Source organism: Aphis gossypii, chromosome 1 (assembly GCF_020184175.1).
Source record: "Aphis gossypii isolate Hap1 chromosome 1, ASM2018417v2, whole genome shotgun sequence".
Lineage (NCBI taxonomy): Eukaryota > Metazoa > Arthropoda > Insecta > Hemiptera > Aphididae > Aphis > Aphis gossypii.
The window spans coordinates 81,156,927-81,182,518 of NC_065530.1; the positions used below are offsets into that span (position 1 = coordinate 81,156,927).

The 25,592-nt window shown below is 30.1% G+C and overlaps 1 protein-coding gene across 8 annotated transcripts in view; it reads left to right on the forward strand.

The window, feature by feature from the left end:
• Positions 1-25,592, forward strand: part of LOC114130092 (protein sprint) — an 86,788-nt gene that overhangs the window by 41,747 nt on the left and 19,449 nt on the right. For 6 of the 8 annotated variants that reach the window (XM_050210195.1, XM_050210604.1, XM_050210809.1 and 3 more), the window contains one exon: positions 18,529-18,706. In XM_050210195.1, coding sequence (XP_050066152.1) covers positions 18,529-18,706 — 178 coding nt within the window. Of the gene's footprint in view, positions 1-9,359; positions 9,559-10,094; positions 10,319-18,528; positions 18,707-25,592 lie in introns of those variants that run through there. The other 2 variants (XM_050210762.1, XM_050210726.1) reach the window with 2 other exon arrangements.

Consider the following 25,592-nt stretch of genomic DNA (forward strand, 5'->3'; position numbering starts at 1 on the left):
TAACTGCAGGCTATAATAATATGCCGCTTTATTTGCCTATGTAATAAAATAAAAGAAAAATTTGATGGTTGAACGTTGTTATAAAATTGAATTGAATCTCTATATCGTAGGTTACGTAGTAAACATTAACGGATTGAAAACGTCAAAGCACAGTTGTGTTCCAATTGATTAATAACCATTTGTGTGATGTTTACTGATAACAAATATGTTGGTGGTGATGTTTTAATTTTGATATACATTATACATATTATATTATATGATATATTATTGCTGTATCGGTTTAAATGTATAACAGAATTATGTGGTTGTAACGAAACCCTTTCGACCCGTTTAACGTTTAGCGGGAGTGTACTTGTCACGGTGTGAATGATTTGTGCGCATTTCAAAAATCATTAACGGGCCCGTTACCGGAAATTTGATTTCGGATTGGAAATCCAAAACCACCGACTTGGGGTGGGCTAGAGGAAGGATCGCACCCGCGGCCGATTTCAATTTTCATTCTCACACACACAAACACACATACACATATGAACCTACAAATTTAAACAAGTTTGTATGGTTTTCCGACGCGTTATATACATAGTATATATATATGTATATTCGCGATAAATCTCGCGTTTTCAATCATATTTTTTTGGTGTCGAGAAGAAGAGACTCGCATAAAACCCGACTGCGGGTGCGGGATATCACAATGGGACGCTCTTATATAATATATTATAATGTTTCTTAATCTCGTTACGATGACACGGCGATGCCGACCGTTCCTCACACAATTGCGCTTCGGTTGCTCGGAGACGCTCGGTATAAATGGATTTCAATGTCGTTGAATTAATAATCGGATTCCATAAATCACCGAGATCTTGTTTTTTTCTCTTTTTTTTAGTAACGTCGACGATAGGATGTCGGTGTCTTATTGTTGTTGCGACGTTCGGCTTTTTACGCGCGCCGAATACATATGAGTACATGATCGTTCAGCGCGCCTGTCCGAAACGTTAACTTTATATTTATTTTTATCGGGGTGTGGGGAGAGGGGCCATGTTCAGCTATAACAGATGCTATATACTGTCACTATACGAGTGTATAATAATAATAATAATAATCTCTGAATTTAAATAATACAAAAAATAAAGCCATATCGTATACGAAGAATTAAGTGTTAGCAATAATATTATGGTCTCGTTGCCCGTTGAAAATTGGATGAAAACAATTGTTGAAACGTCTCCCCGTATCAGACTTGTCTTCTCTGACAAGATATATTATGGTTTATATTATCCGCTGTCGGCGTTTGAATCGAAAATTGTCTTCTCCGTATTGTCGTCAAGCTGTTATTTACCCTGTGGTTATTTTCAAAATGATTCAATAAGACAATAATACGTACCGTATTGCAGTAAAGCGTTAAATCTCTCTGATATTCCCAACAAAATATATCTTTTTATTTCAACCGTATTTTATCTACGTATATATAACATGTCAATGTAATTTTATCATATACTGTTTAATGAAAATCCAGTAGGTACCTACCGTTTAATTAAAATAATATAGTATACCTAATATAATTGAAGATATTATAAAAATTGATTAAAATCATGCATAACACTCAATTTTATTTTATTTCTTTTGTTTTTTGATTTACCAAGTACTATGTGTCACGAGCATTAAGTATAATATTTCTAAAACTTAACATATAATGCATTGTATCACATAATTGTTTTACATTTATTATTTGATTTTCATATTTTTATTTAATGTATTAATAATATTATTATAGATATATATTATGTTTAAAATGTTCATTTTTATTACATAATATTCTATTGATATTTTAGAATTATATTATGCCCATTAGTTATAATTGAATGATGTTTAATAAATAATGTATTTAAAAATTCATTATAATTCGAAAAAAAATATTGAAAGTATAAATTTAATGAGATAGTATTATTGGTCCCAATAGTGAAATCTTTTAAAATAATTTGTAAGTTTATAAGTGAACTCCCCAAAACTTTAAAAAAGACATCATTAAAATTCAAATAAAAGTTACTTTTAGCATTAAATTTTTACTTTTTACACGGATTTAAATAATATAAAAAAATAATTTTAAATAAATAATATTAGCTATGTTTTCCTTTGTTTGAAATTAATTTTATGAAATATAATTATTTTGTTTACTGCAGTTTTTTTCATGTATAAAATTAAAATAAGATTGATAATTATTATGACTGATAATTTCTCAAAAAAAAAAAAATAATATTATATTTATTAAATATTTTTTTGTTAAATTATGTATTTAGTTAAATACTGTTATGATGTTTTTCGTAACGTATTTAAGTGACATTTCATGTCAAAAATAATTAAATCTGCTGGGTTTGGTTGTAATAATAAACCAACAAACTGGTGACAAAAGTTTAATATTACCATTTCGTGGAAATTAACGAGATTCTAATGTTTGAGAGCTTTCATAAAACAGTAGATTTCTCAAAGGACTAGAAGACTTAAGACGAAGATACATTTTCACGGTTGGGATTTATGGAGGTGGGGAACACGTGAGCCTACTTAAGTCGTCTTTTTTTAATTGTCGACTGTTTCTTATATATACTTTCTGCATTTCCCCTGGGATCAGCTGTGTAAACGGTCTTTATTTTAATTTTGCGTAAAATATTTCATTTTTGCCGTAGTGCCGGTTGCAAACAAAAACGCCGACCCCCTCGTATCCATAGCAGCAGAGACAATAACAAATTTGACCCGGCTTATTGTTTGTGTGTTGCACGTAAAAATAATGAAATATAATTTTTAACAAAAGTTTTATATTTATTAATATTTTTTTTATTGTTATCAATTTTAAACAATAAACATATTCGGTGCTTAGTGTTTTAAATGATAAAAATATATTACGTATATATAGCATGTCTATACGACTATACGCTACGGTGATTACTTCATATTATAATATGTGATCCATTAATTCGATTGTAGGTGTATAAACTATTTATATTTTTTGTGATCATGACTAAAATGTTAATCTGCAAATGATGTTTTAATGTTAAAGGAAATATATATATATTTTTGTAATAGGTACCCACATAATCTTTTTTTTGGCAAATATGTTAACTCTGTAAAGTTTGACCTTACGTAAATGTTACATTAAGTTTTGTGAGTTATTGGTATTACCCTTCCTAAAACATTTCTATGTGGATTTCTTGTAAATATTGTATTACACTAAAGCGATCTCCTAGGAATTTCTTTACAGTCCAATACGAATTATTGGCTATAGGCCAGGTCTTGTGTAATTCAAAGATTACGCATGTGACTTGTATCGTATCTCGCACACTTAGCTATTTCCTTATTATTATTTCCGACAAACCACTTTAGAGAACGGATATTGTTCTTTCAATTTTTCAGTTTTTACAATAGTTTTTTTTCCATAAGAAAATCACGAATCCAACAAATCGTTTTTAAACACATATTTTTGTCCTATACTAAAGAAAAAATAAATCAAACAGTATTCAATAGATTTTTTATGGACAATTTATTCTATTGTATAACTAACATTAAAATCGACCTTTTTCCTCGGTATGGACGTATTTTGACCGCAAATTGATTTTATAGGAACAATAAAAACTCTAGAACGTTGCTCGCGGACTAAAATTGCTTTAACGTCCAATCATTTCCCTAGTGACCGGCAAGCAATTATGCCATTATGGCATTCCCAGATGATTATTTTGTATAACTTGCTTTTATAAAAATCGAGTGTGGTTATACTACACATACAGCCAATTTTTATCTGATACAATAATTTTTCACGTGGAAAGTTGTTCACGAGAGTTTTATTTTTATGTTCGTTTCCCGGCCACCACATATAGTACATACATTCTCTACCCCAATCATGTTCTTCACCGCTCTTTCGTTTTGTTCAGAATATTGTCTGCTTTTGTTAAGTTTTCCGTGTATACGTTTTATTTATTCGCACTGTCTATATCGATGTAACGTAAAACTTTGTAAACTCTTATAACATATTACTAACATATTAGTATGGTTTTTATGTAACTTGTTTGTCTCGATTCATGGTGGCTTATAAAAATTGTTTGAGCGCACATTTTCAATCATAAATCGTACGAAAAATAATATAACGTATACCTTTGTATATCACGATTTATGATTACGGTGAACGTTTTTAATATCACATCAGCTCGTTTTATTAAATTGTCGAATCGATTTTAAACACACATACACAGATATATATCATATATGTTTCAGAATTTTTACGCCACATGTTGTGAAAAATCCAAATCACATTAATTTCGCATTTATGAATAATATTAGCTGATACAGCACAGTAATCAATATAGATAATATACTATAATACATGTTACTGTTTCATCGCGCTAAGAAGTAAATTAAAAGAACGAAATGTGTGATTAATAAACGTATAAACGTTATATAAACAATAAAGATATTTTTTTCTTAAATTTATGTGAACGTCGTATATATATTATTAATTTAAACTCATCGCTGTGATCTTGATTATGCATTATTATAGCGGAGCATCGTTATTTAAACAATGAAGTCTGGCATGTTTTTCGTAATTGTTAAAACTCATTTTCGTCTTTATTGAAGAGAATAAAACAAATTTGAATTTGAGTTGATTAATCTATGTATAATGTGTATATATATAATAAATATAATAGAGTAGTTATTTCTATTGATGCTTATTAATTTGCATAGTCAATGAAAACAAAAATAGCACACAAAGATTAAACGGAAACGAGGCGTATAACATTGAGAGAAAAGCACGTAGGCTGTCAATTATTTTTATTAATTTCAATTTTTTTTTTTAAACTACGGCCATCGATGTTATATTTATACTATGTATACATAAAATGTCTATCCCAAACCATACATTATGACCTTAATCCACGGTCGCTTATTGTGCGTGTATTGCACGGTCAAATGGATATGATTTCGAACAAAACACTGTTTTAAGCCGTCGGACATTTTTCGCCGGATTAAAAGCTTCGGTCCAGGCTCGGTGGGATCATTGTGGCGCGCGCGATGCCGTTGAATCGTTGAAAGGTTTCCACGGTGGGTATGGGCGGGCAAAAAAAAAATATTAATGACTCGCGTGTTTCAACACATCGTATACGTTAGTATACATAGAGATTATTTACCGTGGACCGAGTGAGAAGGGAGTGATGAGAATAGTGCCGTATATTTATATACATTATATGGAACGTAATCCGACAAACAGAGGGCTTTCGACCGTCTGTATATATAATAACCGACGCACATATAATATACACGCGTATAGTTATTGTTGTAGACAAAACGCGCGTCCGATAGTGAATAATCGCGAAATGTTCATTTCGGTTGCAGCCCGTTTTGCGATGGCGCTGGTAAAAGGCAATACGCTAGTTTCCGAGATAAAACGGCGTTTTGTTAATTATTTTCGCTTTGATAAAGTTTCTCTTTGATATATTACGGCATTCAAAACGGTGGCGTACGTACGTATTAAGGCATATTATACGGATTTCTGTGAAACTCTGTTGCTGTGCATCTATGCGTTACCGTGCCCACAGATAAATATTTTCCTAGAAAGCCTTAAAAGCTTTTCTTTCCCGGCTTTTGCGTCACGTCTTGTTGTTTTTGTTGGCGTGGAAGTCCGACGATAGATGCAGTAACGGCCCGGTAAGAAATAGAATAACGTCACGGGGAGTGAATGTTATTTTAATAGTTTTCCCGTTTGACTAATGCCACTTGACTTTAATTGCGTTTATATAATATAAAAGTACAACGTCCAACGCTGTCGTATAGTCTTAGTTTATATTTGGAAAACGAAAAACAAAAATCGTCGACGTTCATCTACCATGTAAGGTATATTATTATTTTTTTATATATTCACTCGATCGACAGGGAAATAGAACGATATCGATTAACTGTGATTGTGAAAATGAAGAACTGCAGACATCAAAAGGTTTAAATGTTGCAATAATTATATTATATCTTAGATCGTGAATTTATACGAACAATAAACAGCATAACATCATCATATACCAAAACGTACGAGTATCGAATACAAGTGCAAATTCATTACATTATATTATAAACGTACGTTTGATGAATACGTTGTTATGGTTATAGTTGTTATATGATGTGTAGACATAATATTATGTATTATGCGAAATTATGAACACATTTGGTTAATGGTTCGGTGGTTTTCGGGGCTGCTTCACCCCGTATTTTGCGGGTGACATGCATTACTTTTATCTGATGGAATCTATATATATATATTTATATACAGCACGGTGTCTACATATACGTGTATGTCTGTAGGTATATATACTTTCCCCCAAGTCGTCGTCCGGAAATGTTTATCAATAGCTGTCTGCGTGACCACAGTCGATTTAGATGGTGCGACGACGATATAATAATACGAGTATAAAGACGTGCCGTCGTCGGCACACCCCTGCACTGCCATCACCACTGATGCATCAAAGGGTGTATGTTCACCGAAATCGTCGGACTACTGGTGCACGTGGGGAGAAGCTTCCGAAACCGACTGCTGTTTAATAGCGTCGCTGATGGACCTGGCTTCCGCGGTGTAAATCAATTGCTGCTATATTTTATATGTACTGCACACTCATATTATCCTCGTTTATTGTTAAGTCGGGCGATTTTCGACCGACTATTGCGTTGTTAGGTATTATTATCGTGTTTTACTCGCGCTAACCGATTCCTTCTGCAATGGGGTGTAAAACATAATAATATATAATTTAATCGTGTGATTAGTGATGGCATTCAACGATTGGGTTATATATACGTCGGCACCGCGGTTGACACTTCGTACAGGGCCTCCTGAAACGCACAATGATATTATATCGATGTATAAATTAATCGACTCGCGTGTGTGGCGCGTGTAGGAATGTACGCGTTGCACTCCAGACAACAACAACAATAATTAAACATCGCTGAAGTTCGTGTACCGGACTGTATTTCACAAAACCTATATCCATACAGGCATAGTAAATAAATGTTTTGTTTTTCTGCAATTGGACTTAAGCCAATAATACGTCGGCTATTATAATATTACCAAAATAATTCGTGACACATGACGAATATCGAATAATATTTTACGACCGGAGTGAATATGTCACTGTCCCCTATATGTGGGTCCAATTTATTGTGGTTAATTAGATGGACGACCGTTTTGGGACTTAATATCATGTCCCCTCTGAGAAGACGTCCAAAAACCGATGACGACGGTTTTATTGTTTAAGTGCTTTTTTATGTATTTTTCGTCACAAAGTTAGCATTGTCAAGTTTATTGAATGTGTCGATGAAATAACTTGTTTCCAATTCACAAGTTCAATGTTAACTGAAGTGTTCATCTGATTAAAGATTATCATAAACTATTTAAAAAAAAAAAAATAGTTAAATATTTTATTTGGTAGGTAGGTACATATTTCGAGTTAAATTTATTTACAAATATAATAATGTTCATATTAAATTAATAGTCCTAATAAGTAACATCGTAACATTAGAACCTGTAGTGATTTAATATATTATTATTAATTATAATGTATAATATCTATACACTATTATTAATTGTATAACTTCAATAATTAGCTCTTAATTGTATTTTTTAATTTATAAATTAAACATAATATGTGCTTATTTAATCATTTATCTTGATAACGTTTATCTAAGTATCATATAATTAATATAAGTAGGTAAATAAGCAATTATTTGATTCTCTTATATTACTTTTCAATCCAGCAATAAATGCGTGTTTAATATTTTTGTACATTTGTTTGAGAAGTGTTTGGTTCGTTAAACTAATTTCGTATAGTGAAAATCGTAACAATCATATGGAACCGGAACAAGAAGTTACTTTGTTGATTCGTTTCCTCCTGTCCGACTGATATGTTCTATTTGCACGATTTCGTTAAATCCCACATGGGACGTGTCTGCCCTAGCGTTTCTTACCGATCTCTTTGGCAATAAAAGTCAATTTAGAACTAACCCTTAGAAATTATCGAAAAATCCTCTACAATTTGATAAAATTCAAACTGAGGGATCGTTAATGACTCCATAAGGCCTCAACTTGTTCACAAAATATGACATTAACCCCGCCATGTTTGAAATAGTTATAACTTTTAACTATTCTGCAACTATAGACGTCTTCAAATGCCAAAAATCTATATTCCGATAATTATTTTGTTTTTTAAAAAAACCCAATAACAATCATGATCGATTCTTATAATTTTCTTCGCATTATCAAAGTTTTTTGGAAAGTGGTTTTTATATCATTGCTACCGAGATTCACACGTACTTTATAATATTTTATCTAACAAAATATCATTGAAATTAATTTTATTCATATAAATATTTTATATTGATAAGATATGCATGATTTAATGCGTGTTATATTTCTGATCTTTGTATGTAGCTATTATATAACATAAATATCAATAGTAATTTATTAATCATCGGAGTAAACAGTACCTAATGAATTGTGTTAAATGTTAAAGCACGGAAACTAATTTTGTTCAAACATACTTGAGATTTTACTCTATTTGACTTAATCTAGCTTAATAAATTAATGAATTACTTCGTGTGTGTATATTAATTTTGTAAAGTGGCATTTATATCAAGTTCAAAACATTACTGTAAAATGTAATGACCTAGTGTCTTCTCACGTAGGTATATACGATAATAATATTATAATGTTATAATGTAATATGTTGAATAATACACCTATAATCATAATAATACGCCAACTAGATTTTTTTTTATATATTTTTATATTATAATAATAATATATTAATGTCATTACTTATGACAGTTATAACGTAGTTGTTCGGACGATAGAAAGATAATTTTTTTAATTAACTGATTCAGTTACACTATGGATATATATTACACTCAAATTTATATTATTATTTATTGGTTTAGGATAGGAGGTTGTTGGGGTCACTATTAACGACATTACGGTTTAAACAAAATACATTATGCATCTAAGTATATTTTTAGATTCAACCGAGGTACATACATAACATACATAATTTATGCATAATATGCAACATAATATGCCTTACTTATGGCACTTACCTATGGAGGTAGCTTATAATATAGATCTGCTACTACTTAAGTCTGTTCGATAAAAGTTTGATTTAAAGGAGGAAAAAGGTCAAACGAAATGTACTGGTTATCATCGTTCAGCGAAACGATTGATTCGGTGCACTTTGGAGTGTAGGAAAAAAGGGTTGTAGGCGGAAGAGAGGCGGCGCTGCTGCCGGTCTCGGTCTCGCTGTTTTTTTTCTCGCACGACGATGACGATGACGCCGCCGCCGGTCCGTTCGACGCGCGTCAGTCGCGCTCGTACGTCTCTTGCCGACGGTCGTGCCTTTCGCACGCTCGTGATTCTCGCGTCATCTCGCGGTCGTGTATGTTTCTGTGTGAGTGTCTACGTCTTTTTTCTGCGTGTTTGTGTATGTGTGAATTGTTCTACTGTGACTAGGATTCCGGCTATAGAATTTATGGTAAATAAATACATTATTCACGGTTGGTATTATTTGTATTCGAAATTTCCTTAAGTACCATAGTCGTCGCGACACATTGACCATAGACTTTCATTCATTCATTAAATATCGGGTTTTCCATCACTTCCAAAAAAAGTCATCTGTATCGTTATACAAGTCATTAACTTAACCCACACACGGGGCACAATATTATATAAACGCTCACGTGCGTATAATATTATATTATGTGTGTGCTGCAATAATGCCCGCCGACGGCGACTACTCGATTTAGCATTCCTTGACCCTAATGTGGTATTTTTGCCGTTCGCCTCGTGTGTCACGTCTTTCGGAATTATTTGCCCGTATCCTTTTTCCACGGAGGATCCACGGTTCACGGATTCGACGATAGTAAAAACAGTAAAAAAAAAACAAAAACGAACAATCGATTTGTTCTGTGTCCGGTCAGTGTTGTCGTGGTCGTTTTTTCGTCATTATTTTAATTCTATTCTTGTGTTTTGTCCCCATCACAATAATTTCGGACTCTGCTTCAATGTGTTTTTAAACGCCGTGGTTTTCCAGCTCGCTGTGTAGACCACCGGCATGCCGTCGCCTAGCATCGAACACCTGTGCAACGGCGCGTCCACGTTTCTGTCGCCGACGTCCGACCGTGGTCTATTGACATCTCTGAATCACAGTTTGAGTTTTGTGAAACTCAATCGCCGGTCCGTGTCGCCGACTTCACTTAAGCCGTTAAACTGCAGCCGTCGATATGCAGAAATCGGCAAGAAAAGATTGTTTTTTAGGTGAGAAAAAATAGTTATGTACTTTTAGTTGATTGAAACACCTTATGTATTGAAAAACGTGAACGTATATTATTAATATTTGTTAAAATAAAAAAATAATATAACTGGTTATTGGACATAGGATTGTCCAATCACACGCATATATTAATTTGGTGTACGTACTGTTTGTTATAATAATTGTTATTTGTTTGTTAGTATATAAATGTATAATGTACTCCTTAATAGATGATATCAGGTATAATCTAAAATGTAATGTCTTATTATTTGTGTACCTAGAGAATGTTTAATAATTTTTAAAAACATATCATGCACTCTTATATTCCACAAGTCAAAACACCCATTAAAATTATACATCTATGAAAATAACAATATATACATGGTTTGTGATGGCTATGATACATGATATTATGTTATGTTGTGAATTGTGTATAGGTATTTATGGCATATATTTTATTCTATAAAATGTATGTTATACTCACATAGAGTAATCTATTTCACAAATAAACATTAGAAAAAAGAATGTTACATGATATTGAATTGAAAAGCTTGATAAAATTTCTTTGGTTTTCGATTGTAAAATTTATTAATTACATTTTTCTCTATTAATCCTGATTCTCCAATATTGTACTTACTAGTTATACAGTATGAAGTTTTTCCAACTCTTGATATTTAAAATAATTTTCATCTTTGTGGAATTCTGTCATATTTTATATAGTTATTGATATAACTTGTACAATTTTATGAAAAGTTTATCGAAAATTGCTCTTTATTTATAAGAAAAAGTTTTCTCAAGTATAAAATGTTTTAAAAACTTTTTATTAAACTTTAATTACCCTTCAATTTATCTTGTGTTTAATAAAACTATTTTTGGATGGAAAATAATCGAACATCAATTTGCTATAATATACAAAAATAAATTAGAATTGTTTCAAATATATAGTTAGGTATAAACCTACACATTATGTTATATATTGCCTACGACTAACCTTGAAATTGAGTGATACGACTATAAATATCACGAAATACTTTTAAATTGATGGAAAAATAATTAAAACAACTTTAAACTGATACAAAAAAAATATTGGATTTTTTTTAAAACTAATTATATCTATAAATTACAATTTTAAACTTTATTTGTAATTCACTAGAAAAGTTATTCATGGTATAATATAACACAATATTGAAATTTTTTAATAGATTTCAAACTTTTACATAATTGGATTTTATGTCTGAATCGACAGTCTGTTGTCTTATCAACATATAATATACGATATATATGTATATTTTTCGTTGTTAAGCACTCTACATTGTTCACTCTAAAGTTTCCGTTCATTTCAGTCGATTAATCCGATTACCAGATTCTCTGTCCTTTCATTTATACGTCAACATAAAGGGTATTTTCATATTCTCTAAAGAAAAAATATTATATTTTCTTTTTTGTTCTCCTTCTTTTGATCAACTCACAAATGTTTAGTCCTTTCAATGTAGATTTGAAGCTAAAACACTTCAGTCGAGATTTGAATCGAAAAAAGTAAGGGAGTGACAAATCGGTTATCGTTAAAAGCATGCTGAAACAATGGTGAACTAACGATCGAAATTATTTCCTCCCCTTTTCAAGAAGACGTTTTATCACGAGACGTACTGTCCCACATACCGTTATGCTTAATTAAATCCAATTCCCGTTTGTCTTTGAAAGGATGTCCGTCTATCCATTAAAACTCGCTTGTAAGGCACTTATAAAGTCAAATTTGTGTATGTTCTGTACACAGCCTGCGAGACAGGGGGTTTTCTGTCGAATTTAAGTTATTTTACACAATGTCCGTGGAATTAAATTACTTTTTGAAATTGACCCAACATGTTTCTTCTTTTATATATCATACAATTAACACATAATTGTTATTAATATAAAATCAAATAGTTGTTATGTTTTATTAATAGATACATTGAACTGGATTAATAAATAAATAAATTCGATTTGGTCGAATAAGCAAAATACATTTAGTTATTAGCAAACAACAAATATATTTTATAATTAAATATTATTATCATAGTTTAATATAATATGATTACATATTACTTTCATTGAGGAAATAGTTAATAATAATGAGTAGGTATAGCTTATAATAATGCACTGCATGTAATTTTAATTAAGTATAAATTTTTAAACTGTCTGTATTCTATATTCATCGTTTCATAATAGTATTCAAAACATGAATACTATATTAAAGGTATTTAATTTAAAAAAAATTTTACTGTAATAAAAATCTTGAAGAATTATAGAAAAACTTAAAAGTCTTGATACTACTTAATAATTATACGTATTTAATATTATAAAAAGGAAACTTAAAACAAAACTTGATAATTAAATCGTCTATTTTTATATAATTCTGCATTTATCTGAATCATAAAGCTTATTTTATTTTCAATGAACGGGAAAACAAACAATTGTTTAACGCATTAATTTTAGATAATTATAAAATAAATAAATACATTCACATTATTTTAACAATTGTTTTGTGTGAACTATTATGATAATTTTCAATATTATTTTATAATTTTATATTATAATATGCTTATTGTTGCCAGATCCTAGGTTAAACTTTTTTTGTTGATATTTTCAGGTAGAGAATAATGTGTTGATCATTATTTTCGTTTTATACTTTTGTTACGTATACAACATTTCTTTTATGACCGACAATTGTATTCATCTAATCGATTTAAATTTATACTTTTCTGATCGGATTTTTATACAAATTACAAGTATATTTTAATGGGCCAATGCGAATGTCTTGATGCGTTTTCTCGTATTTGCGTCTAGATGCTCCCTTTGGGTCTGTGAATATTTCATGAATTTCCTCTCCGGTTGATTAGACCGCGTGCTCGGCTTCCTTCACATGCATAATACATGTCCAGACTTGCTCGTGTTTGGCCCAGTTGATCGTCAAAAAAAAAAAATAAAAAAAAAATAATAATAAATAAAGTAAAATACACAGTAAGCCGCAAAGGTCTCGGACGTCAATTGTGTAGTAGGGTACAAATGTGCACGAGGGTTATATAAAATGTCACCCAATCCCAGGGGCTGAAGGAAATTTGTGTAGGAACTAACCGATATATTATAATACATTCTCACGTTGAACAGCTAAAACACTTGTATTACACCATTTTATGTATTATACTATTGTGATGTTGGTCAAATTTATAGATTCATAACCTGTTTTTGCGTAATATCTAATCTATGGAGTGTAAAACTTGTTTCATATTTGTTTGGCTGACCGTGAATCGGTTTTGTGAAGGATGAAAATGATTACAAGACGTTGACCCGTACATTGTATTAATTTTGATCAATGTAAAGTTATACCTTTGTATCAGTTGTACTACTTATGTTTTATAATTTAAACACCCTATTTTATTTTTTTGTTCTACACATTTATAATTTCTTGAAATGAAAATATAACGATATGCGCGTACATTATACTGACGGATTATTGTTAATTAATGTAATTTTATACACTCTAGCCAATAACCGTTTGAATTAATTTAGATTAAAGCTCTAAGTCACACTTAAAGTGTTATGATTTTATGATTTTTTTTTCAGAAGAGTATATTTTAGACTTAGAAATATTTAATTTATAAACGGTAAAAAAGTAAAGTATTGATAATATATTTTAAATCAAATCTTGACCATGAGGTCTGTTCAGAGTCATTTCTTAAATGCACAACTGTATTTTTTTGTTCAAATTAAAAGTATTAATTTACCATTGTACGAGTATATTTATCAGCTGAATATAGCCATCAATAATTATAATATTATTGAGCAACTTTAATTATACTCAATGCTTATTCCGTGATAAGTTTAGCTGATGTGAGATCTTACAATATAGTTTGTCTCTACATTAATTATTATCAGTTTAGTAGTGTTTTTATAGGTATTTGATTTTTTTTTTATTGGTTTAATGTATTTTATCAACTGTATATTTGATTTATATTCCGTAGGTCATCGTAAGATAGATAGATAAGTAGATACAAAAAATTGTATTTTAATTATTTAGCTGTTTTTAAAATTTTCTAAAAATTTTTTTTTAACTAACCGTGATCTATAATAGTTATTTGTTAGGTAACTATTAATACTATATAATATACTAAATTAAAGAATAAAGCAAAGTAAATAATACTTAAAAATTAAAATAGCGTATTTCTTAAAAATAATAATAACAATAATAATTTTTTTAAACCTATAATATCCGAGCTATTATTATCAGATTTTCTTATCAAAAGCTTTTATATCGAAAATTATATATATTATTATTACACAAAATCTTTTTTGATTCAAGCGCGGTCTTATTTTGGTTATTATAATTAGATAAGGCATGTCTCCTTTGATGGTTTAACCCGATGTTTTACCTCAAAAGAATGAACGAATGAAATGAATAAAATTAATTTATACCGTATATACTTATCGTTGAAATTCTACGTTATGCAATCATAAGACTTTTTTGAATGAATATAAAAATCATCGTATTCAAATTGGAGAGATTGTAAAAGGGTGTTACGAACTCTTCGTGGTGTAACCAAATGACTCATTCGGTACAAAGGGTGATTGCAAGAAGTGTAATTTTTTTTTGTTCACGTACATACAGTGTGTATAAACTAAAACACATACTAGGGTAGTAGGGATTCGCAGACAGTTTCCATGGCGACCATGCGTCTGTCTGTGACATTCTAGTATTATAACTGCAAGGGAATCGACAATGGGCCACCCGGCTGTCCTTTTATCAGATATAATAATCCCTTATTACCTTATGACTTCATAATACTGGGCGAGCAACAACCAATAAATTGGCTTCCGTTCGGTAGAACACACTGTACAAATATAATGTATACCCTTTTCTCGGTTATATACATGTTTTTTTTTAAAGATTCCTTGGCAAATTCAGTGGCCCGGATTATTGGATTTGACATGGAAACATGCCCCGCAGGGATTTCATCTTTACCTCTGTTGAATTCAAAAAGTAATAACAGTTTAAAACTTAAAACGCGTTCATTTTTTTTAAAACAACGGAAATCCTTTCAGGAGGAGTAGATAGGCAATTAACACTTTTATTTGTTTTCAGACATATTTGTTTCTTTTGCTAAAAAATAAATATTAACCCTGTCAGCTGCCTTAATAAAAATAAATGTATTTATTTACCACAATATTTAAATTACTCGTGTTTTATTGCAAAATTACAATAGAAAACAAGAAAGGTGCCCTTATAAAGAAACAAAATTGTACAAATATATATACATATTTTATTATATAAGTATTCATACTTATATATGCAATAACCAAAGTAATGATGTTTACGTATATTATATAGATACGACGGCAACGTTTACTTTAAAATTTGTTGGTAGTAACTATTACAAAAACTACAATTGAAACAATATTATCTCTAAAAATATGTATGATTTAATCAATGCTCAATTCTATATAATAGTGAATATTATTTTTTATTTATAACCCTATAGCTATACATTTCTATCAGCGAATTTTCCTTTAAAACGAACAGTTCAGTAAAGGGTTACAAAACTAATTATTTGCTTTCCGGGATGAAATTAATTGATATCTCTCTAAACCAGGTTTAATGCATCGGGTGCTGTTGGAATGATGATAATGTTAATATACTGACGCCCTCCACGAAAATAGCATTCCCGTCAATTATACGTGGTGATGCTTTTCACGCCAAAGGTGTACTGATATATATAATTATTTTAGTCATTGCCCTTTATCCAATCATTTTAGTATTATGTATATTCATTTCTGTGTGTTTAAAATACTATTACATTATATGAAATCCAAAATAGTTGATTTTAGGATAATATGAATGTAATATGTGAAACATAACGTGATTTATTGATTACTATTATTAATAGTACGTGTAGGTACTGTAGAAGTGTAGACTGTAGAGCATTGAATACATATCTAAAATACCACTCTGAAAATGTAACATCAATTATTAAATATCCTTTAGAATATTACATCTAAATTACAAACCATTGTTTATAGTGCAAATTGTCCTATATTATACAACCATAATTTATATTGTTAACATATAGGTTGAAGTGATCAAATCTAAATTAGAATAAAAAATATTTCAATAGTAGTATAGGAAATATTAACTATCGATTTTGTGATTTTTCATTTACAATAGATTTTTATTTATTATAGAAGATAATATACAATTGAAAATTCTTATTTGTCGTTTATTATTAATATTATTTTTATTATCGGACCTGCGTTGTTATTGAATAACAATAACATTTAAGTAGTGTTAATGGCTATAAGTCGTCGAAACGAAATAAAGATCAATTAAAAATAATAATAACACCATATTATATATTTCTGCCATACATCAGTGTTATATTAATAATAATAATAATTATAATAAGTCGAAATTTATCACTGAGTTAGGTAATGTTTTATCGATAAAACTTTAGCAGGTACTTTTAAAATATATTTTTATTTAAATTAGTAATTATGGTATATATAATAATATACATAGCATTCTACAATTAATTTTGTATATATTTAAAAAATATAAATTATAAAAATAGAAAGTATTTTGTTTGTTGTTATTTTTTGTGAATTAATAAATAATTACTTGCTTAACAATTTATACATCGGTATGATATTACGTCAAAAGACCATCTGCAGTGCAACGTGTAATCCGATTATTTTGCCTTTGCTAGCATCTGAAGTCTAAATCACCATTGTTGGTTAAATATGATCCTCTACCCTCTCTGAAAGCCGCCGAACCTCCATGTCGTCGATAAGAAGCTTTTTAAAAGGCTCTAATCCATTTCGCATAATGCGAATCCAGTCGTTTATCTTTAGTTTATAAACCCCATCAGCCTTCGGGTAGGCTCGGAATATTCAAAAAATATTTCCTACTTTATTCAGGATAAATAAATTTTATAACCATATCCTATAAAAGTAACTTCTTTTCACACACATCACTTAACTCGTATAATAATAAATACTTAAACACTGTTTTTTTTCTGTCCGCAAAGTTTTTCATTCTGTATGTATATAGATAATTGAAAGTTGTTTGGTTTGATGTGGTGTCCCACTCTTCCTACTCTAGTTGTCGCTCAAGTGCCACTATTACAAAACACAGGAGACCCGAAGTGACTTGTGAACGTTGATAAACAAAGAGCGTTGTTTCTATTCGGGTTACCATTTCGTCTGTTGTCATACACACAGTTACGCACACACGCACACGCTAATTGTGCCTTCAGTTGAAAGGGTTGTCTGGTAATAAACCCCCGCCAAAAGGGGCGGCCGAGGTTGTTTAATCCCTGCTTATCAAAACAGCACACTGCAACATTATTAATTGCGTTTTGCTCCTTTATGAGCGGTTCTTATTTATTTTATGAAATATAATAATTCATTAAATTGTCTTAGTTTAATGATCAAAGCACATACAAATATTTATAAAAACGGGGATTTTTAAAAAAAAAATGTTTAACTTTTGATTCTAAAGTTATATGGGATAACCAACCATAAAAGTGAGGCGTCTAATAACGTTGACGCCTGGCCTATGTAAAACGATAAAATCTGAATGGTTATATGAGCAATTATATCCAGATCCAAGTCCCCTCCATTGGGTTATAGTAATAATATATAAATTATAAATGTCTGTGGTTGATATTTTTATATTTTGGGGGAATAATATTGCCTATACTGAAATTGGGAAAACTTGTCAAAACTTTATTATATTATATTTTGTTGGTGAAACATAACTAGAACTTTGTTAAAATTAGATTAGTATGTCACTATATTGTTGTTTTATAGTTTATATATTTATTAATTTATTATACATACAATTAATTTATATCAAACTTTATTGGAATTACGACTTGAAAGATTTATATTTAATTTATTATGTAAAACTGTAAATAGTCTATATTCCTCAAGGTTAAAATGTATCACGCCTATATTAATATAATAGGTATATAAAATATTTATTTTCATAACCAATGTCTAGTGAAAGGAAGTTCAACTATAATTTTGAGATAGATAAATTATAATATAGATACCTGATACGTTTACTTACTTATTAAGAGTGATTTAAATGTACACGTTTATATTTTAGTAACAGGCGTCATACATAGAAATAATATAATATAATAATATTTTAATTCTTCAAATTGTTACTTTTTTTTTGTAGAGGTGATGCGTTTCTTGAATCTTACATCGACGGACTGGCAAGATCTCAGGGCCCCGTGGTCAGCGGGACCGAGGACGAAGATCAAGAGGGCAACCTGATCCGTGCTGAAGATAAACAGTTTCAGGGCGATGAAGAGTTTCCCGACGGTCGAGACTTCAAGTTTAATAATTTGTCACAAGTGAGCTTTTTTTCATACGTATACGAAATAAACATTATCTACTTAACTAGATTAAACCAATAATAATAAATTCGAAAACAAATATTATCGTGGTAAACTGTTTGTGCTAAGCAGTGAATAAGAGGGTTATTTTATGTGCAGTTATAAATCGTGTCATGTACCCGCTCCAAAACAATTCGAAGACCGTAAAGTAATTTGATGTCCGTTTTTTGCTTATCCGTGAAAGCTATTAATGAAAAACCTCGAGTCATAAATCGTCAGTCGTTTGTTATTAAGCTCTATAACCAAATGTATTGCCCGACGGTCACAAACGTTGAACAGGATAAATACTAAAAGCCAATTGAACGCGTCATTAACCGTAAAGTAATAAAATGATGGCAATATAATATAAATACTATAAGGGTTGTTCACTGTCGTCAACTCACACATTATGTTTGCTTTAAATAATCTCGCACTCATTGTAACGATTTTATTACCTAATCACTAAAATCACTTTAATAGCTATTAAAACAAAATATTACACAAACAATATAATATTATATAACATGATATATTATATTATACTGTATAAAAGATGAATAAATTTACTTCTTAAAAAAAAAATTATTTTTCTAATCAATGCATTAAAATATCATAGGTACACATGGCTTTTCAATCATAAAATTACTTGAAAATTTAGACTGTATTTTGTATCTTTAGTCTGCCAACGTAAAGAAAGATTTATTATTTTTTATTGTTATACATTATGGCATTATGCAAAATAATTGAAACAGGGAGTTAACGTTACGTCGAAACCTGTACATAAATTACTACTGTCTATATAGCATAGTATTTTTCAATAAATTTAAGTAATGTGGTAATCGTACTGACAGTTTTAGATATTATTATAACAAGTACTTTTATATACTTAAATCATGTTAAGTATACTTTATTGTGTTTCTGAAAAAGCACATTTATTATTTCGCGAGTCATTAACGATGCTTTTTATGGAACCATATGATTACACTTACGAATATTTTAGATACGAAATAACTTTACTATAATATAATAGTACTGCGTAGACACCAGAGTTCTACAAGGGTATTGTTCTAAAAAATTAGGCAGGTACTGTATTTTGCTGTTTACCCAAAATCGGCATGGTGCAATTAAACTTTCTACGAAGTTCTCTCGACCCGCCGTATATAACCGCGCTGACAAAACAGCCCAGAAATGGATTTAATAATTTCATTATCTCTCGCCGTTGTATATAATAATATACGAATTGGAGGGACCGCGCTCGCCCACGAACATTTCATTTTCAAAAGCAATGCGCGTGTTTAGAACGAACCCTCGAGGTTTGATTTTTTTTTTTTTTTTTGTTTCGGGTGGATTTCGATAAAAGAGAATTTCTTCGGCCCAGAAAACTTTTGAAAAATATTCAAAAAAAAAAACTAACCAAAACCCACAAACGAATTAATGCATTATTATTGTCTTGTCCCCCCTCCATTGCAGTTTGTGGTCCTATTGTTCTACACACGTCATTATATAGTATTATGTGTGTACATATATGTATATAAATGAACGTCGCTCCATCGTACTCGACAAACGCCCCGTCCATATAGTAACTGAACAACACCTGCTGAATACCAATGAGACATCGTGTTCGCGTTACTCGGTAATTTATCGATTTTGGTGAATATTTGATTCGTTTTCGGTATATATATATGTATACATTACGCACATATTCTTTTTTACCTTCTCATCTTATTATTATTTTTTGAACACCACTCCTTTTGGTTCTTCTCCCCACGTCATGCGAGATATAATTCGGAATTCCGATTATTATTCGTATTCACAGCCGTCGCGCGCGGTGTCATTATAGCTATTATATTATTATTATTATGTATATCTTATAAATTGAAATAAATATAAAACGATTTCTAAAACCCGTATCGATTATAGTGGTAAACAGCCGCCGCATACGCATTCACTACAACCGTGTAATATAGTCGGGAACATAATATTAATATTATGGCCACTTCGGTGTTTTATGCCCAGCGGGTGGTCCGATGGCATATATTAAAGCGCATCATACGTCGTTGACGGAATGTCGGTAGTATCGAACACTACCATTATTTTGATTTTTCGCCTCAATGGTTCATCACTTATCATTATATTGTTTCCAATGGCTGTAAACATCTAATGTGACGTTCATGATGTAGTTATATAAAGTTGTTTAGACTTCATGTTAAACTATTCAAATGCGTTAATACTAATATTATAAATATGTATGCTAAAATGATAAAGACGAATTACTTTGTATTTTTAAAATTATTCTGAATATTATTAGGTAAAAGTAAAAAACGACAATAAATATCCTTATTTAATCAAAGTTTATTAATAAAAGCACCCATTGTTTTAGCCATTTCATCATATAAATACAAGTTTATGCAGTCTGGACATTAATTATCGATTATGTTATAATGTATAAAATATTAATTTTATATTTAACAAGTTATTTATACGATAATATTGTATTGTTAACCTTAATTTAAAAACAAGTAAACTACTTGACTGCCTTTTAGTTTTAATAAGAATTATTATTTTATTCTAAATGAGGTAAAAGTTTGAAAATTTCTCTAATTCTAATAGATTAATTAAACCTCGTATTCGGGATTGCATTTTAATTTGATTTGATTTAATTTGATTAAAAATTTCAAAGATCAACGTTGCGGAATTTTACGCGAAATGTCTTATAGGAATAAGGTGTGTAATTAAATTGTACCATCAGCGAATCGAAAGTAGTAGCTATTATATTAGTCTGGCATACTGGATAACAATGTTTACCGAATTCAGCGCTTTAGTTGTGTATACATATATTAAATAGAAGGAAATTATTGACTTGTCTTGCGCACTATCGCTTCTATCCAAAATGTAATAAATCAGCATTTTTTTTTTAATATTCTTTGTCTAAACAAAGAGATAATACCTACTAAAACGATTTTAATTGTTAAATATTTTTAATATTCAACTACATTCATTTGTTTATTCGATAACAATACGATTTTATAACTTTCGATTTATTATTTCCTATTGTTATGGTTTATTCTATTTGAATTAGACTATAAACTGGCGGTTTATATAATATATGGGCTACATATGGCGATAGATAATGTAGTCATCACAGATCTAATGAAGATTTGATAATTCGCTTTTTGTTGTTGTGTCGATCGTAAAAGAAACACGTCAACCAAACTGATAATTGATTTTGTATTTTGATTGATTGGACGTAATGTCGTAGTCATCATTGTTTCGTGTTTCGCTCGGTTGTTTATTTCAAGGGGGAAATTATCAAACTACGTCAACACGAAACTCTTTATTGGGATGAAAACGTACAATTCGTCCTTATCTTTAACGCAGCAGACTTCGTGTCACGGCGTCGGTTATAATTGCGAAAAAAATATATTAAAAACTCATCACGTCGTAAAAAATACCTAGTATTTACTTTGCTATGTATTTATTATTATTTAAAAGAAAAAAAAATGTTTTTTCATGATTTCGCCGTCGTTAGCAATTCCACTCTCTCACTTAACTGTAACTATGTATATAATATATTGTTCATATACCGTCGAAACAACCAAGGCGTCGTCGACTTATTGCCGCGCAGTTTTTTCCCTTCTTCTTAATCTTTATTCGGTTACAATAAATTTTGTATAATGGAAAAAATCGCTTTAGATCGAAATTCTGTGGTTGATGAATTTTCATTTTTACTCTACATATCGGTCTTCTTGTCAACATATATACAAATACGATATGTGCCGTTAAATATGCAATGACCAATAATATATATATATATATACATATTGTTTTGTTTATTATTTAAGAAGAAGATGATCGTTTCACGGAATATGATCAGTATATAGTATGTATTTATATACTATGATTTATATGTGTACTGACGAGATTGCACGACACCCCGAGGTTTTGGACTACAGCATCCCCCCCCCCTCGGTATAGCGGCCCTAGAGTCAGACGATGATCGATCGCAATATATATATAGATATAGAAATATGTACACTATAATGTTTGGCGAAAGACCGAGCTCCATTTGTCAAAATTATAGTCGTACATTGTGAAGTTCGTCGATTTTTCTGACGCTACCGTATTAATCAAACACTCGTTTTTTTTTCTCTAAAACTACCTCGACTATATTTTCTAGATAGTTTGTGGGTAAGTACTTGTCGCACTTCTCACAATAAGTATGCCGTAGCGTGTCATTTTTACGGAAAACCACTACGACATATTATATTATAGTGGCATTCGTTGTTGTTAGTGAAAAAAGTATAGTTTTTAAACGTAGGTAATTAGTTTTAAAAATTTTATTTTATGATTTGTTCTGAAAACAATTATTAAATATAATTATTATGTCTATATTTTTCCGTTACGAATGTGTTTTTACTTTAAGAAAATTTGCTCCAAAGTACTAACATAAGTGCCCTATTATTTAGATATTTTCGAAAATTTGTATGCAAACTATATAACACTTAGCTCAATCGTGTATATATTTTGATGAAAAGCCAAAATGATTACGATTTACGTGGAAAGGTTGGCTAAAATGTTAATAACAAATTATTATTTAAAACACTCGCACTCGAATCCAGGTAAATAAGGTTATAATTATTAATTGGACTAGGTCAACTATAAATAATATTGTACGTTGAGATTAATAATATATAGTAATAGAATACCTTGAAAACATTACAATATTGTTATCTCTTTATAGTGATATTATAATATTATGCACGTATATTTTCTGTGAAATAAAAATATTTTATCTTGACCAAGTGATAACACAACATTATCATTTATTAGTAATTAGTATTTACCTACTTCGATGACATTATCATTATTCGAAAATAATATCAATATTATTCATTTATACGTACATACATAATACACATTACACAAAATGGGTAGGTAACTACTAATCATTTATTGTGTTTGGAAATTAGTATGATAAAAAATACCATACTTCTTACTCATTAACCAAATAATATGTATTGTCATTGTATATATATGTATGATCAAATTGCGCATTATTTTACATTGTTAAAACTATTATTATACACGCATCGCAATCTTTAGTATTTTTCCACCCGATGAATTGAAGAAGCTTAATAAATACATACATATATACACATACATAGTATAACATATAATAGGAACGTTGCCCGGATAATCTTTTTTGTTCTGTAACTATTATAATACCTTATTCGTATAAAACACTTTCTTATTCCACGTCGTTCTTAATATTTCAACTGAAATGTTTCATCAGAATTGAATTAATTTTTTTCCCCTTTAAAATCGAGGGGACATTCAAAATTAAATTCTTACATTATTCATTATCCGCTAGCATGCGTATTCCACTGGAAGCGTACGATAATAATTAATATTTAATGCGTCGTTCTAATTTTACGGATTTGGTAAATTTTAGATTATTTGACAAAATTATTGTTGAGATTATTTAATCCGGACAAGTAATCAACTGTATAGGTAGCCAGCACAACCGTATAAATCGATCAGTAGAAGAACTCTTAATCCGTAAACGGTATGAAGTGAGTGTGCGTCCACTGACCCTCTTGTTATGTCTATTCTTTAATATATGATTTAATGTGCTACTTTACCAACATAAACACACACGCGCAGTCTTGACTTAAAAGCTAAAACTCATTAATTAATAATTATTAATATTGATGTATATTTAATATTTTAACTACAATACCATGTTACATCCTTATCACTTTCCGACTATATTGTTTATTACTATTATAATATATTATTTTAGAAGATTATAAATATTATTTTGATAATATATTAAGACATTAGGTTATTGTCGTTACTATTAGGTATAAATTATAATGCTATTGAGTCAATGCCCGATAGTGTGTAGTGGAATAATAATTACTTTGGTTTTGGTTTTTTGAGTAAAATATATTAATAACGAAACTTTGGTAAACTACATAGTATAGTGTACGAGTATTATTGCATCATGTTTTCCAAAATACGTTAGTCTACTAAAAGCTATTAATGTGATAATTTATAGACTAAAAAAACATAGTTATATATTATATTAAAATGAATATTATTATTTTTAATTACACTCAATAAAAGTTACTGTTAAATCGTATACAAAAAAATTTTCAAATTATATTTTGTTTTGTAATTTAATTAGACGAAGCCCGTTTAAATTACTATCATAATTTTGTTCGGTTTCGTTCTATAATTTAGAAATGTATGAGGTATGACTGAAGTTTTTCAATTTCGTATTTTTAGATCGATAAACTTTACGGTAGCGACGCTTATAAAATGTGTTTTAGAAACAGAAATATAAATGTATATAAAAAAATAAATAGAAAGTCGTTATAAAAAGCAATAGCTTGCTTGCCTCGTTCGGAATCTCAAACATCGGTATAAATCGACTACAGCCACGCAACGTATATATTATATATTATATCGTGTTTCAGAATCCACGGAAAATCTGGTTGGCTTTTTTCTCTCTTATCCATTAACAATAATTATATTATGTACCATCGTTCGTTTGACTTAGATGTACCCGCAGCAGTTACATTATATGCAGTGCATATATACGTATAATATATATTATATATATATATAATATAATATATTATGTTCTTCTTCGGTGCAATTATACGTATATGCATTCCGGCAACAATATGTCTAACGAGCCAATGCGCAAGTCGGTAGCCGCGGCCGCGGCGTATGCTGGGATTTACTCGTTTATTTTTTATTCGCTTTTCTTACTTTGGCAAAGATTTCAATTAAAAAAATAACCTCGGCCCACGGTCGGGCACTCCAGGTGAATGGACGCGGTGGGGTTACACATAAT